We start from the raw sequence: 14,955 nt of genomic DNA, 5'->3' as shown, positions 1-14,955 counted from the left end.
ATGTGTCCGTGGTGGGAAGAGACGTAAAATTTACGAGAGGGAAAAATTTCAAAAGTAGGAAAAAAAAAGGGAACTTCTCTATTTCTTTCCCCTTCTCTTTCTGAGAAAGAGCGATTGCGCACAAAGATACTTCTTGCTGTTTGAAAAAAAAAGAAAGGGATAGATTTAAGAAAAAAAAATGCCAGAACTGCAAGAACGTACAATACATGTAAGAAACATGTGGAAACTGGAAATTCCGCTTTTTGCCCCCTCTCCCGCAGGGCAAGTAAGAAATTATGGAGGGGTTATCTTACTGTAGAGTCATACTTATGTATATATATGTATATATATATATATATATACATATGTTAAATAACGTAAGCAGGATAAAGCGTGATGTTTTCGTGATTGATTCCTTACTTCCTGTTAAAATACACGCAAGATCTTTTTTTTTCACGGAAATTCTCGTCTCATTAGTTGACGCAAAAATGACTGAGAAAAGAATCTTGCGTGTATTTTAAAAGGAAGTAAGGAATCAATCACGAAAAATCGCGCTGTACATCCTGCTTACATTATTGAACACGATTTGCTACGTAAATCTTAAAGGTCGTTCTACGAATTTCACGACTACATTGTCGGAAGAATTGAGAAAGAGCGTTTATATTTTAGTCACAGTGAAATCAATAGAAAAACGACGAAAAGAATGTTCTTTTCATTTTTTCTTACATCCATTTTAGATTTTGACATACCTTGCGATTTCTGCTTTTGACGACTTTGCGACACTGATTGGTTGCACGGGCATAATGTAGAACGACCTTAGAAGAAAAGTGTGGGTATAGATGTAGGTAACGAAAGAGAAGAGAGAGAAAGAGAGAAGAAAAAAAATAAAGATGTGACATATTTACTATTTAAAATAAAAAGATACAGGTTACAAAGAATCTATGTGCAGATGTAATAAATAGTTTATGAAGAAAACTGCAAAATATTAATTTTTAAAATAATTCTGACAAATATTAACACGTTATTTATTTTATATTATTGTTTTAATTATATTATATTAATAACATTAATGTTAATAATATCATTATTTTCTATTTTTTCGTATTAAAAAACGTAATTTTTAAATTTTTTAAATAATAAAATAAGCGGAAAAATTGTAATTTTGTAATTCGAAAATTTTATTATTCATTCTAACTTATTTATATATGCGCGTTAATTTTGTTTGGTTTATTGAGTAGTTATACATCGACAAAATAACGTTTTCGATTTTGGTGATTGTTCGCAATTTGGAAAAGCAACACACGTCGTCTTTGATTTATCTCCGTTATGCACATTGTATTTATCTCGTGATTCATTCGTATTCGTACGATGTTCCATTTTCCTAATAACGGCGAAAGCAACCGTACTGTTACGTAAGCAAACCGTAAGGACGACTGCATTCCCACGCGAAACATTATACTACGCAAACCTCCATTGGATGTTCATTAGTCACATAGACGTTATGAGCGTCCGTTACGTGTCTGCTAATGGACGTTGTGTATGTGTGTCAGTTGCAATACACACACATCATCGTCAAGATAATGTCACGTATTAAGATATATGCGCGCTGTATATAGTATATATAAGTACAATGTCGAGGTTTCACCGTCGCGAGCGCAAAAAACACGTGAACGCGCTCGCATTTTCCTTGAACCATCGATTTTGTTTCACTTTCGAATAAATACATTGTGCGAATCAGACGGAATTGCCTCCGAGCGAGTCACCGTTGCGCTCGACATTCCGGTTATTATTTTTCTCTTCCGTTTCACGAAAGTCTCGGAATTCCAGCCACTTCCTTCGATCTTCCGCATTGCTCGGACCCCACGACTTCAGAGGCCGAAAGGCTTGCCTTATCATCTGAGAAATGAGAATCAAACTCACGGATTGTATTGTATAATGTTATTACTTGCAACAATGACTCACGTACTTCTTGAAAACGAAGATGTCTCTTTTTTAGCATCTCTATGAAGATCCACAAAGGTATTTGTAAAACACCGACGAAGAACAGGATCCAACCTACAACTAGATTAATACAAACGCGTAAAACAAATAAGAATTTTTGAACACACACTTATTATTAGTATTATACATATTTATCGTTTTGTAAAATAAATATTTTTTTCCGGACAACTTCGACGTTCTTTTATTTGGAGACTTCTTTTGTTTACCTACCGTAAGCTGAATCAGGATAAAAAACATTGTTGTACTTCAACGGTTCTGAAGTGACTAGTGTATATAGAAAGATTACGAGAAGTATGGTGGGAGTGACGACGCTCCAGCAGAGTCTCCAGAATATCGACATTCGTCTGTTCAGCATAAATTCAATGTCGTTCAAAAAGTTGTCGAGTCCTGAAACGATTAAAATTCGCATTCTCTTTGATTTTTTATCTCATGTTTGACTTTTGGTTTTTCTCAATTCGTATATAACATGAGATATCGCACGATAAACAAAACGTACGAGCGTACCGTACGACCAAGCGACGGCTATCGCCTCGAACGCAGCTGGCAAGAAAGCGACAAACGAGGTCGTGTAATAATCGGCGAAGGTTACCATGAACTGACCTCCCTGAGAAAGAAACATTTCGTGTTCAATTAAGATAACGATGTTCTGTCTATAAAAACTCGATCGTAAATCATGTTTTAATTAGCGTACCGGTGTGACGTATATCAGACCGATCAAGAACTCGCAGACGCAAACCCCGGCTGCTACGCGCCGGTAGCTGACCTTCGGAAACTGATCGCAAACAACCGAGATCACACCGGAAGCGAGTCCGACCTGGCTGCCGATTCCGATAACGTACAGCATCACGAAGAACACGACGCCGAAGAACTGCGGCGCGACGGTGAATTTGGAGATCGTCTCCGGATAGGAGATGAACGCCAATCCGGTGCCGCCTCGGGCCACAGCCCCGACATCGTCGGTGCCCAATTCGTGGCTGAGATTACCCAGAATGGCGAATATCGTGCAACCCGCCAGCAAACTGGTGAGGGTGTCCAGAGTCGTTACGATCGTCGCGTCTCTGTAATACGTAAGAAAGAAAGAAAAAAATACTTCACGGGATCGGGGACGAGTGTTCGTTTATGTCCTTCTTCTCATGTTTAAAACATGAAGACGCGTATACGCGCGTATACGTCACTAAAACACGTATTTGCCTACTCTCGCGTGTATGGGTTTTACATCTAACGTGTTTCATGATACGGAATGTACAATTTCGTGATCAATTCCGATCGGAATAATTTTTAATTTGTTTTTTTTTTTTGTTTTTTTAGGAAGAGAAAAAGAGAAAAACAATAATTATTATCGAAATCATTCCGCGTCGGAATCTCCAAAGAGTCGCAACCACCTTGGACGTCGTCGATTAAATTTCGTTTTGAAACAATTCCGTAAACGATATTAGAAGAACTTAAACACGTTTTTTTTTCCTTGGAAGCAAGGACAACTTTGTTGTGTAACCATCCGAAGTAGACCATTTTTGTAATCTGTTATGTACATTCGAACAAAGATAACAATCGTATCGGAATGCATCCGAAATTCTTCCGATATCTCTCTGAGGTAATGGCTTTTTCTTATCATGAATAATCAAAAAATATAAACAATTTTATCGGCGTAAAAACAAACCGAAATGAGTGACGACATCACTTCGACGTGTCTTCGAAAACAGTCGATTGAATTTTTCGAAATAATTTTTGAGAATAATGATAATAATATACATAAGACTCACTCGGATTTGTCTTTTCCTTGAAAGTAAGGACGACCGAGTAACTTATTATAAAACGCAAAATGTGAAGATAAACATAAATAATGATTGAGAATTTATCGCGCAAAGATGTGTGTTAACGTAACGTGCGCGATAAGTAGCGCGCGTACACGTGTACGTACTAACCGGTATACGTCGTGGTGGAACTTGTTGTACGAGGCGAACATCGGGACAGACCCGAAACAGATAGTCAGCGAAAAGAAACATTGCGCGACCGCGTAGTACCAGATACTCGGCGACAAAAGCTTCTCCCACGTCGGGGTGACGAAGTACAGGATACCGGCGACGGAACCGTTCAGGGTGACCGCTCGCACGAAGAGCACGAGGAGGACAACGTAAGGAAATATCGCCAGGAAGTACGCGGCCTTGCCGGTACTGCGAACGCCGCGTATTATCACGAGGAAGATCGTCAGCCAACTGAAAAGAAGCGCGACCGAGAGACGCCAGTCCGGCACACCGATGCCGTTGTTGATGTTAGCCTTCTCCCGCAGGACTTCCTTGCTAGTCATCAAACATAATTACCATATAATTGTATCTTTCCGTCAATTATTTCGATTATTCATTCAACAAACTGAAGAAAATCCTAAAAATAGAAAAAAAATAAAATAAAATAAAACACAAATTGAAAAAGAAATTAAAAATGTCTAACAAAAGCAAAAGCGGATTAATTTGTGTAATTAAATTTTATCGTTTCGTTATTTCGTTATCATTGTGTCAACGTCTTATCAAACGCGAGATAGACGTGACAAAAACTGGAAAAGTGACTTGTCGATTAGGCATTAGATATGATTTACTAGAAATATAATTCGGCGGAGCTGGAATAGCTGACATTTTCGATCTTGATGCTGTCGTTTCCAGGCAGAGAGTCCACGCAGAATTCGCCCCATTCCTCCCGACACTTGCCCCACGGTAATTCCCCTTGAAAACTGATGACTAAGTAAAACAGCGTCAACGCCATCAACGAGCAGTAATAGGACGTCAATATTATCTGCATCATAAACTGCGCGATTCCGATGCCTGTAACATTAATTCGAACCAATGCGATTTTATTGTCTGCGAAAAAAAAAAATAATTTTAACAAATAGTCGTCGAGTATTTCTGAAATATTATAAAAAATACAAATACATAGATAAAATTAATTTGATTTTTATTTCAATTGTTTTTCAACATAACTCAACAGAGAGAGACGTCACAGACATATTCTCTTAATGTAACAATAAAATGAAAGTTTCAAGGTAAAATTAAAAAAATTGTATAAATTAATAATTTCGATACGAGTAACTCGAACCGTAAAAAAATACAAATTTACCTCTGAATGCGGGCGAGAGATCCCAAATTTTCACGGCCGATCGGCTGCAAAATTGGCCGAGCATCATTTCGAGCAAGTAAAACGGCTTTCCCACCACGAGCAGAACAATGATGTACGGTATCAGGAAAGCGCCTCCGCCGTTCTCGTAAGCCGTGAACGGAAATCGCCAGATGTTACCGAGACCGACCGACATTGCGATGCAGGACAGTAGAAATTCCCGACTTTTCTCCCATTGCTGTCTCTCTGGCTTTATGAAACAGAGAAACAAAAAAAACGAATCACAAACAAAAAGTTACGCGCAAAGAAAAGAGAAACTATTCTATAATCTTTTTTTTTTAAATCCTACAATATTTATATTTCGCATTACAGAGTGAAAAAACCACATTGTTGTAGTTTTATTATTACGCGCAATTAAAACACCATGTTGTTCGTTATTTTCAAATAAATAAGAGATAACTAGATACCGCTTTGTGGATAGATCGATTAACTTCATCCCCATTTGCCGTCTCGTCTATAACGAAAGCGGGATTTATCGCGCCGCTCGAGGCTGTAAACGTCTGAAACACAAAATCGCGCGCAATCAAAACGAGTTAAAACGTTAAAATCTGCTATCTGCTTTTTTTCCCTCGGTGTATACCTTTTGGCTCATTTGCGAATTTTGCGTGTTCTTTTCCTTTGAATTCGTTTTGATTCGTTTAACACTACATATACATATATATATATATATTTACATGTGATTTTTTCAATTCAACGAGTTAACAAAACGATAAGATAATAAAAATGTAGACAATCAATTCGTTCACTTGAGCGACGTGTCGATATACATATGTATGTGCGCTAGAAGGACGCACACTCCGTCGAGAATCGCGAGAAAATCGAGACTGAGACTGTAGTAAATATACTATTTCGAGAAGATCTAAAAAACTTACAGCAATACACAGAATATAAGATAACACGCGATCGTTTAAGAATATCTCAAACAATGTTTTATGAACCGAATGAAAAGAGATAAATGCACACGACTCCATAAGTGTATCACAAATATACACATCGCAAATACATATTGCAAGTCCTGTTTGAGCGTTTGAGGGAAAGAATTAAAAATTTCATATTTGATGCTTTCGCGGTGTGTAGTATTAACATAAAAAGATGTTTTTTCGGGTTTGAACCGCGTTAGTGTCATTTTTATACCGACGTTTCGTGAACATTACAGCTCACTTCATCAGGGTTTGAAGACCAGCCTGATACTCAGTATCAGTATTTGTATGTTAAATTAAAAATTTCATCAAATCTTTCAAGTAATCTCTCAATTTTTTTGGCGACACGTTCGAATTGCGGCTAAAAAAACATTCCGAGTGTTTCGTATCTTCCGCCAACAATATTCGACGATTTAAAAAAAAAAAAAACAAAACCGGTAAATCGTTTAGATATTAAATATTTGTTTGACGACAAAAAAAATGTGAAATAACAAACTTGCGATTTCAATTTTAATTCGATCTCGAGAGACGGACAGCGCAAAGATATTTCAAAATCGTCACACCACAATCGACGAAACACAAAATTCCCCAACAATTCTGACCGCGCACGCGCGTTAGCGCGCGGTAAACATCACCAGAAATGTCATCTGTTCTGTCACATTCGCATTGCCACGAGATTTTCGTAACACGCGAGTCGAATGTATCGTTTATTTATTTCTTTATAAAATAAATTACGCCCGTAGTACGCGATGGAGAATCACGAGGAAGACGATTTGGAGGAACTACGCTCCACGGTCTACACGTTTCCACCGAGCGTGCAGAATGTGATCGAACAGGTTAAATTTGTCATAATTTTGTTGTCACAATCTTCTCGCGCAATGACAGCTTTGTATTTTTTTCTATGTCTGTCTTTCTTTGAGATTTTTTTGACATTTTTAAATCTAGCCTAGCTCTGATTCCCATTTTATATTTGTACAACATATATTGACTGTATTTATTACATTTATTGTGTACTAATTTGTATATTCTTGTTGTTAGGTTTTGCCTAGCACCGACCCATTAGACCAGTCCAATTTCAATGTGGTGGATTACATAAATTGTCTGTTCCCTACCGAACAATCGTTGTCGAATATAGACGACGTGGTGAATCAAATGGAAAGCAAAATACACGCTATCGACAAGGAAATAAGATCGGTCGTACGTGGCCAAACGAATGTGGGCCAAGATGGTAGAGCGGCATTGGAAGACGCGCAGAAAGTGATAAGGCAATTATTTATTCACATAAAAGACATAAAAGACAAGGCGGAGAAGTCCGAAGAGGTGGTCAAAGAAATTACAAGAGACATCAAGCAGTTGGATTTTGCCAAAAGAAACCTGACCGCCTCGATAACAGCGCTGAATCACTTGCACATGCTTGTGGAAGGGGTCGATACTTTAAAGTACAGTATTAGAATTTATCAATATTACAAAATGTGAACTTTCAATTGTCTAAAACTTATTTGTCAATTTTGTATTTGATCGTTCCAGAATATTAACTCAAAAGAAACAATACGGAGAAATTATTTTGCCACTGCAAGCAGTGATGGAGGTGATGCAACATTTTAATAGCTACATGGACATACCGCAAGTGAAGCAATTATCTGATCAAGTAAGAATATAAAGCAAAGAGTTTTTATATAATTTGTAATTGTTTAAAAAAAAAATAAAAATTTTTTTTTTCTATTTTTTAATCACACAAAAAGGTGCGACAGATCCACATCGAGTTGGCTCAGCAGATCACAGCGGATTTTAAGCAGGCTTTTTCAGGCCAAAATCCAAAGCATTTCAATCACTTGACGGAAGGATGTTTGGTACTATCCGTGTTGGATCCTAAAGTAAAGTACGTATGTTACTTAACTATAAAAATCAATATAAATAATTGAGAATATAATAATGTACAAATATATTTCATTCTTTGTTTTGTTTGCAGAAAGGATCTGCTCGTCTGGTTTGTGAATATCCAGCTGCAAGAATACGCACATCTGTTTGACGAGAATCAGGATTTCGCTTGGTTGGACAAGATAGATCGACGATACGCGTGGATCAAGAAGCATTTGCTTGACTTCGAGTCGAAGTTCGGTTCGATTTTCCCGCCCGATTGGGAAATTTCTGAACGAATAGCCGTGCAGTTCTGTCACGTTACGCGTGAAGATCTCACGAAACTGATGAACAAGAGACGCAGCGAAATCGACGTTAAATTGTTGCTTTACGCGATTCAGAGAACCAGCAACTTCGAGTCGCTGTTGGCGAAGCGTTTCATCGGCAGCACTTTAGAAACTGTCGATACTACCAAACCTACGACGGTCACCAAGGAAGTGACCGAAAAAATTCCGGGAAATCCGTTCGAGGAAGAAAACGAGAAGGTACGGCAAATTTTTTTCAAACTTGAATGTTACATACGCATACATATATCATTCGTGTATTTTACCAGATCGAAGATGAAAAACCGAGACCGTCTCCGTTCGAAAATCTCATAAAGAGATGTTTCGAGCCGTATTTGAATATTTACATAGAGAGTTTGGATCGCAATTTGGCGGACTTGATGGATAAGTTCGTGTCGGATTCGAAAACGCAGCCGCCGGGCGCGAAAGAATTTGACGGAATTGAAGGCCCAAGCAGCGTTTTGAGCTCGTGCGCCGATTTGTTCGTATTTTACAAAAAGTGCATGCTGCAATGCACGCAGCTCAGCACCGGCTTAATTATGCTGAGTCTTGCTGAGACTTTTCAAAAGTATCTACGAGAATACGCGCTCAAGATTTTGCAGAATAACTTGCCCAGGTAAGATTTCGTCAAACTTTCATAGAAATCGGTATAGATTTTAGAATGTGTTTTTTTAAACATTTCAATTGTTATTGTTGCAGATTCGGAGGTAGCGCGAGCATTGGCACTAGCATGAGCAACATCACACGCGACTTCAGAGACTTGTCGACTTCGGGTTTTATTCAAAACTTTCAAAGTTTTCTGAAAGAGGGAGAAACCACCAGATTTAGCAAAGAGGAACAATCTCGCGTGTGCTGGTAAGTGTGACTGGTTGTTACTCTTCTGTGTTAAGAAGAACACAAACAATTAAACAATTATGTGTAAATTTTTAGTATATTAACAACAGCGGAATACTGTTTAGAAACAACGCAACAATTAGAGAAGAAACTTCGCGAGAAAACAGACAATTGCTATTCTGAGAAAATCAATTTGTCTCAAGAACAGGATATCTTTCATAAGTATGTTTTTTTTTTTACTTTTTTTCTGTGTAACATATATTTTCTAAAAGTAAATTTATTGTTCAAAACTTGGTTTTTAGCGTGATTTCTAATTGCATTCAGTTGTTGGTTCAAGATCTGGAAACAACCTGCGAATCAGCATTGACTGCAATGACCAAGGTACATCGAACAGACAAAATTTAATATAAAATATCGTATCACAAATATATCACAACTTTTTTTTTTACAGGTGCAATGGAGTTCTGTCGAAGTTGTAGGCGATCAAAGCAATTACGTTAACACAATAATAGCGCATCTTCGACAAACAATACCTCTTATTAGAGATAGATTGTCTTCTTGCAGAAAATACTTTACACAGCTCTGCGTTAAATTTGCTGAGTAAGAAATTAATAAGAAAAAATTTATTTTATGTGTAACATATGTGTACGACAGATTCAAACTTCGTTCTCTACATTTCTTATTTCAGCTCTTTTATACCAAAATTAATACAACAATTGTTCAAATGCAAACCGTTAAATGCTGTTGGCGCAGAACAATTGTTGTTGGATGTCCACATGTTAAAAACAGCTCTGTTGGATCTTCCATCTACAGGTTATCAAGTACAGAGAAAAGCTCCGGCAACATATACTAAGGTAATTTGTAATTTAAGAATATAAGAGATTTTTTGTGATCACATATATATAGTGTGTATTGGATTTATTCACATTTTAAAAACTATCTGATATTATTCATCGCCTAGGTTGTGCTTAAAGGAATGGCAAATGCTGAAATGATATTAAAAATAGTAATGTCTCCAATTGAATCTCCCAGCGATTTTGTTAAACAGTGCAGAATGCGCCTGCCCGATCTGCAGTCTACAGAATTTCAAAAAATCTTGGATATGAAAGTAATTTCCACGCAAATAAAATCACAATTAACTGTAATTATTTTTTTGGACAATTATCATGAAAAATTATATGATATATTCTAGGGACTGAAAAAAACGGAGCAGATAATACTGCTCGAGCAATTTAAACAACCTGAGAACACGGACACTTCGTACGTTACAAAGAGTCACATAGTGCACGACAGTCCAGAACATGAGGCTGGAAGAATCAAGAGACTAGAGAAACTCATAAAGAAAAGAATTTGAAAATGCTAAAGGTCGCGATATATTTGTACATATTAAGAATTCGTGTTCTAAGCTAGAATAATGTAAAATATCTTTATATGTAAAATAAAAATACCAGCATGAAAATATATTAAAGCAAATTAAATACTTGTAGACTTGTAAGTTTTCCATCTTTTATTTTTAGATTTATAATCTGTAAAACAAATATAATCAATGATGTTAACCTTGTTTCTGCGCGAGCTCCTTGGCTTTAGCTTTTTCTAATTTAGCTATTCTCGCTGCAGATTTACTTCCCAAGATACCACCGCCCCAATGGCGCCTGATCTCGTCATATCGATCGTTGAAGTTCGTCTTAATAGCTTCGACAATCTTTGCAAAATTGGCCCTGTCACCAGAATCAACCTGAAAACAACATTAGTAATGTTATAGCAATGTTTTGTATTCAAGTACATGAATCAAACTTTAAAAAAATTTTATAAACGCATATCAGACATTTTGACACTAATCACAATTAATCATTGGATTGGCTCTGGTTGTACTCATCATACAGGGAGAAAATTAAATTAATGAAAGTTATATAAGAACTAAACATATATAGATACACCATTTTATATACGCACCTGTGTAAGAGCAATTGCCGTACAAGTCTTGCGTCTGACCAGACGTCCCAAACGTGCCTTGCCTTTGACAATACAATAAGGTACACCCATTTTACGACACAGAGCAGGGAGGAATAATACGATCTGCAAGAATAAAAAGGTAAAACAGATTGACACACATTATTTTCTATATATAAAATACGTTAATGCACAAACTGTAATAGTATCAGGTGTCAATGTCATCTTTTGTACAAAAACATTTACATTTTTGCACTCAGGTGAAGAAATTCAAACATCATGTACAACATAATGAAATATAAAAATATAGAACAATTGTGCAAAACTCACTTCAATAGGATCGACGTCATGTGCAACAACAACTAGTTGAGCCTTCTTTTGCTCCACCAGAGTGGTCACGGTGTTAGATCCACTTCGAATAAAATTTGGTTTTTTTGTTGGAGCTTCTTCCTTCTTTGATGAGATTTTTTGTTCAGCTCTTGCCTTTAATCGTGCCTTTTTCATGGCTGCTGACTCTGGTCGGTATTTTTCTAATACCTTAAACAGCTGCGTAGCTGTTATACAATAATAAATGTTATACAATAACAAATAAATGTTATACAATAATAAATCATTATACTGTCATATGAATTTTTACATAACACACTTAATTTTACAAAAATTCTATAAATTGTAAAACTCACCTGTTTGCTTGTCCAAAGTTTGAGTAAATTGGTTAATGGTTGGTGGAACTTTCAATCTCTTTTGTAGTACAGCTCTCTGACGCTGTATACGAATGTACTTAGGCCATCTTACGAATCGGCTGAGGTCACGAGCAGGCTGAATATCCTGACCTGAATTTCAACAAACTAGTGTTTTCTATCACGTGTAGTACAAGCGCATATCATTTTATTAAGTTTTAAATTATTGAGTGAATAATTATACTACAATTCGACTAACCAATGCCAAAGTTACGAGTTCGTTTCTCGAACAGCGGATTGGTTACCTTCTTCGGTTCAACCTTCTTGACTGCCAGAGGTGCGGCAGCCACCTTCTTTCCTACCTTCTTCTTTGGCTGTATTTGAAAAATTAAAATAAAGAGAAAAACAATGAATATGTATTGATCCGCACGTGTTTATTTCACATATTTTTTCCCGAGAAAAAATCAAAATTTTGGAATTATAGGTTATGAAGAAACACACCGCATCATGGTACATCAATATTGCCAATAAAATTAGTCGACAAAAATATTAATTGTCTAGAATGGTTTAGCCGTCTTACCTTCTTTTGGACCATCTTCTCAAATAGAAATCTCAACGATTTCTATAAATATTATCGGATGTAAAGACCAGTACTTCAACGAAAACCAGGGAGTTCAAACTCGTCTCTTGCGAGAAAGGGAACGCTGTTTTCAGCGCCACCTGGGCTAGGCTAGGTTACCGGAAGTAGTGAACTAAAAAACGAGTGGTGGGAGGTACCGCCATATTTAAACCGTCGCACGCGCGTGCCAGTTTAGGTATGAGGTATACGTATACAGCGAACTCGTTAGCTTGTACTGGTACGCATTGAGTGCGACTTTTTCAATGAAACTTTTTTTGGAAGTTCCATTGAAAAAGTCGCATTCAGTGCGCACTAGTGCGGGCTACCGAATTTGCTGATAGATATTGAAAGTAAAGTTAGATATTTTCTGACCGATATCACAAGGTTTAAATGTGCATGTTGGTTGGATGTGCGTAGTTCCACTGTGAATATTTTTGGACAATAATAGGTGTTTTTACACCACTTTCTTAATTATCATCATTATCTCTAGTTTAAACAAATACATAACTAATAATCTTTAAAGACAGTATACTCACAGGATCTAGAAATCAACAGTGAAAACCACTCTATTATACAACTCCGTGATCACGCGTTGAATCCACGGTTTTAATTCAAACTTCAGTGAAGACTTAGAATGGCGTATGGACTAGCAACAGGGTCCACTGAGCCATAAGGGCACCGATACCGAAGGTTTAAATGTGTTATTATTGTTACATAAAAAATATTTTACAGTTATTATACAGACTATTTCTGAATTATAATCATAAAACAATAAATAACTTAGTTTATATATTTATATAAACTTAGTTTATATACTTTAGTAGAAATGTAAACTTATAGTTTATATACTTTAGTAGAAATGAACTACTGATAAAACTTCCGGAGCTAAAAAATACGGCGAGTTCGAACCCCCTGCATACGTCACTGACAATCACAGAGCACACCAATCGGGCACTCCCACATTTCTAAGCGCGCGCACGCGCGCTCGATTTACATTCGCTAGCGATCCACTACATTCTAACTCTGACAGTCTGTGACGCGGGTCACTGTGCCAGTTGCTAGCGAAGTTGAATCGAGCGGAATCTTTGTTTGCGCAATTTAGAGCGCGATGAAGTTGCTATTGTTTCTGAGTCTGATAGTTGTGGCTTCGTGTGCGAATAACGTCGCCAATGGACCGAAAGTTACCGACAAGGTTTTTATAAAAGATACATACAGGTTTTTAATACACCAATACGTATAATGCAATGTAAACGAAAAAGCGAGCGGATACGCTAATTGCGAAATAAGAAAAGTGACGCTCGTGAATACGTGGCACTTGAGTTTATCGCGCCGGTTTCATCTGTCGGCGCGATGACTGTCAGATATTTTCTCCCTTTGCGTGTGTAAACAAAGGAAAATCCGCGTACACTTGAAAATGAACAAAGAGCCTTTGTCTTGAAAACCTGTAGTTTTGTATTCGTCAAGTACATTTTCTGATATTATTGTGACATAACAATTAATTAAATTTGAATATATGTTGCAGGTATGGTTTGATATCAAAATTGGCGGAATTCACGCAGGCAGAGTAGAAATTGGTCTTTTTGGTAAAACTGTTCCAAAAACTGTAAAGAATTTTGTGGAACTTGCCAAGAAGCCTGAAGGTGAGGGATACAAAGGCAGCAAATTCCATAGGGTAATCAAAGACTTCATGATCCAAGGTGGAGACTTTACTAAAGGAGATGGAACTGGAGGTTGGAAGCAAAATTAATTTTCTTAGTTATTTTGCACGTATAAGCTTTTGACCTCTCTGATTATTAATTTATTTTATTTACCAGGTCGCAGTATCTATGGTGATCGCTTTGCAGACGAGAACTTCAAGCTGAAGCATTATGGTGCCGGATGGTTATCCATGGCTAATGCTGGCAAAGATACTAATGGATCTCAGTTCTTTATCACAGTTAAACAAACACCCTGGCTTGATGGTAGACATGTTGTTTTTGGCAAAGTTATCAAAGGAATGGTAAAATCAACCAAATACCATATCTCTATAACTATATCTGATACTTTAAATAAATTATATCTGTTATGTTATAACAATTTATGTGAGAATAATTGAGTTTCATTTTCTGTAAATGTTTATTTTACAGGATATAGTACGCAAAATTGAGCAAACAAATACAGATTCACGAGATAAGCCACAACAAGATGTTGTTATTGCCAATAGCGGTGCAGAAACTATAGCAGAGCCATTTAGTGTATCTAAAGACGATGCTACTGACTAAATATCAGCATTTATGGACATTCTCATTTTTGATTTTCTTTTACACAAAGTGATCATTATAACTTACAAGTACATGGCTCTGAGATCTTTATTAGATTTTCAAAAGCAGCAGTAACAATATATTGTGATACTAATTGTTTATAAAAGCAGCAATAACAAGAATTTTGAAAGCTCATACAAACAAGTATTAAAACAACAATCACGCGTAATGTATCATGGTACACGTTAATTGTAATAGGAAAAAAAATTGTTTGTTTTGCATTCGTTATAAATAACATTTGCATTTCACAATTTTTATACATCTGTATGTAATTTTTCTACATTCACAAATAAATAAATTTGTTTAAAG

The 14,955-nt window shown here is 36.6% G+C and overlaps 4 protein-coding genes across 4 annotated transcripts; 2 read left to right on the top strand and 2 right to left on the bottom strand.

Moving 5' to 3' along the window:
• Positions 1-1,134: 1,134 nt before the first annotated feature.
• Positions 1,135-5,948, bottom strand: LOC109854398 (sodium-dependent nutrient amino acid transporter 1-like). The gene is made up of 10 exons (XM_020427449.1): positions 5,723-5,948; positions 5,550-5,642; positions 5,086-5,332; positions 4,571-4,793; positions 3,903-4,277; positions 2,672-3,038; positions 2,485-2,584; positions 2,191-2,367; positions 1,946-2,040; positions 1,135-1,875 (listed from the first exon to the last, which is right to left on the bottom strand). Exons 1-10 carry the CDS (start codon positions 5,732-5,734, stop codon positions 1,714-1,716), a joined length of 1,851 nt encoding a protein of 616 aa, XP_020283038.1. The 5' UTR covers positions 5,735-5,948; the 3' UTR covers positions 1,135-1,713.
• Positions 5,949-6,703: 755 nt separating this feature from the next.
• On the top strand, positions 6,704-10,580 carry LOC109854386 (vacuolar protein sorting-associated protein 53 homolog). Its single transcript, XM_020427432.1, has 13 exons — positions 6,704-6,898; positions 7,101-7,501; positions 7,590-7,710; positions 7,805-7,941; positions 8,032-8,464; positions 8,533-8,879; positions 8,963-9,118; positions 9,194-9,319; positions 9,400-9,478; positions 9,549-9,697; positions 9,786-9,951; positions 10,059-10,205; positions 10,290-10,580. Exons 1-13 carry the CDS (start codon positions 6,812-6,814, stop codon positions 10,449-10,451), a joined length of 2,511 nt encoding a protein of 836 aa, XP_020283021.1. The 5' UTR covers positions 6,704-6,811; the 3' UTR covers positions 10,452-10,580.
• A 1-nt stretch (position 10,581) lies between these two features.
• LOC109854387 (60S ribosomal protein L7a) lies at positions 10,582-12,439 on the bottom strand. The gene is made up of 6 exons (XM_020427433.1): positions 12,308-12,439; positions 11,987-12,101; positions 11,731-11,880; positions 11,378-11,601; positions 11,051-11,173; positions 10,582-10,832 (listed from the first exon to the last, which is right to left on the bottom strand). The coding sequence occupies exons 1-6, from the start codon at positions 12,320-12,322 to the stop codon at positions 10,650-10,652; spliced, it is 810 nt and encodes a 269-aa protein (XP_020283022.1). The 5' UTR covers positions 12,323-12,439; the 3' UTR covers positions 10,582-10,649.
• A 912-nt stretch (positions 12,440-13,351) lies between these two features.
• On the top strand, positions 13,352-14,780 carry LOC109854388 (peptidyl-prolyl cis-trans isomerase 5). Its single transcript, XM_020427434.1, has 4 exons — positions 13,352-13,538; positions 13,869-14,076; positions 14,161-14,345; positions 14,473-14,780. Exons 1-4 carry the CDS (start codon positions 13,455-13,457, stop codon positions 14,605-14,607), a joined length of 612 nt encoding a protein of 203 aa, XP_020283023.1. The 5' UTR covers positions 13,352-13,454; the 3' UTR covers positions 14,608-14,780.
• The last annotated feature ends 175 nt before the right edge of the window (positions 14,781-14,955 follow it).

Source organism: Pseudomyrmex gracilis, unplaced genomic scaffold (genome assembly GCF_002006095.1).
Source record: "Pseudomyrmex gracilis isolate BER0280 unplaced genomic scaffold, ASM200609v1 scaffold_64, whole genome shotgun sequence".
In the NCBI taxonomy this organism is placed as follows: domain Eukaryota; kingdom Metazoa; phylum Arthropoda; class Insecta; order Hymenoptera; family Formicidae; genus Pseudomyrmex; species Pseudomyrmex gracilis.
This window is presented reverse-complemented; position numbering and strand designations above follow the sequence as displayed.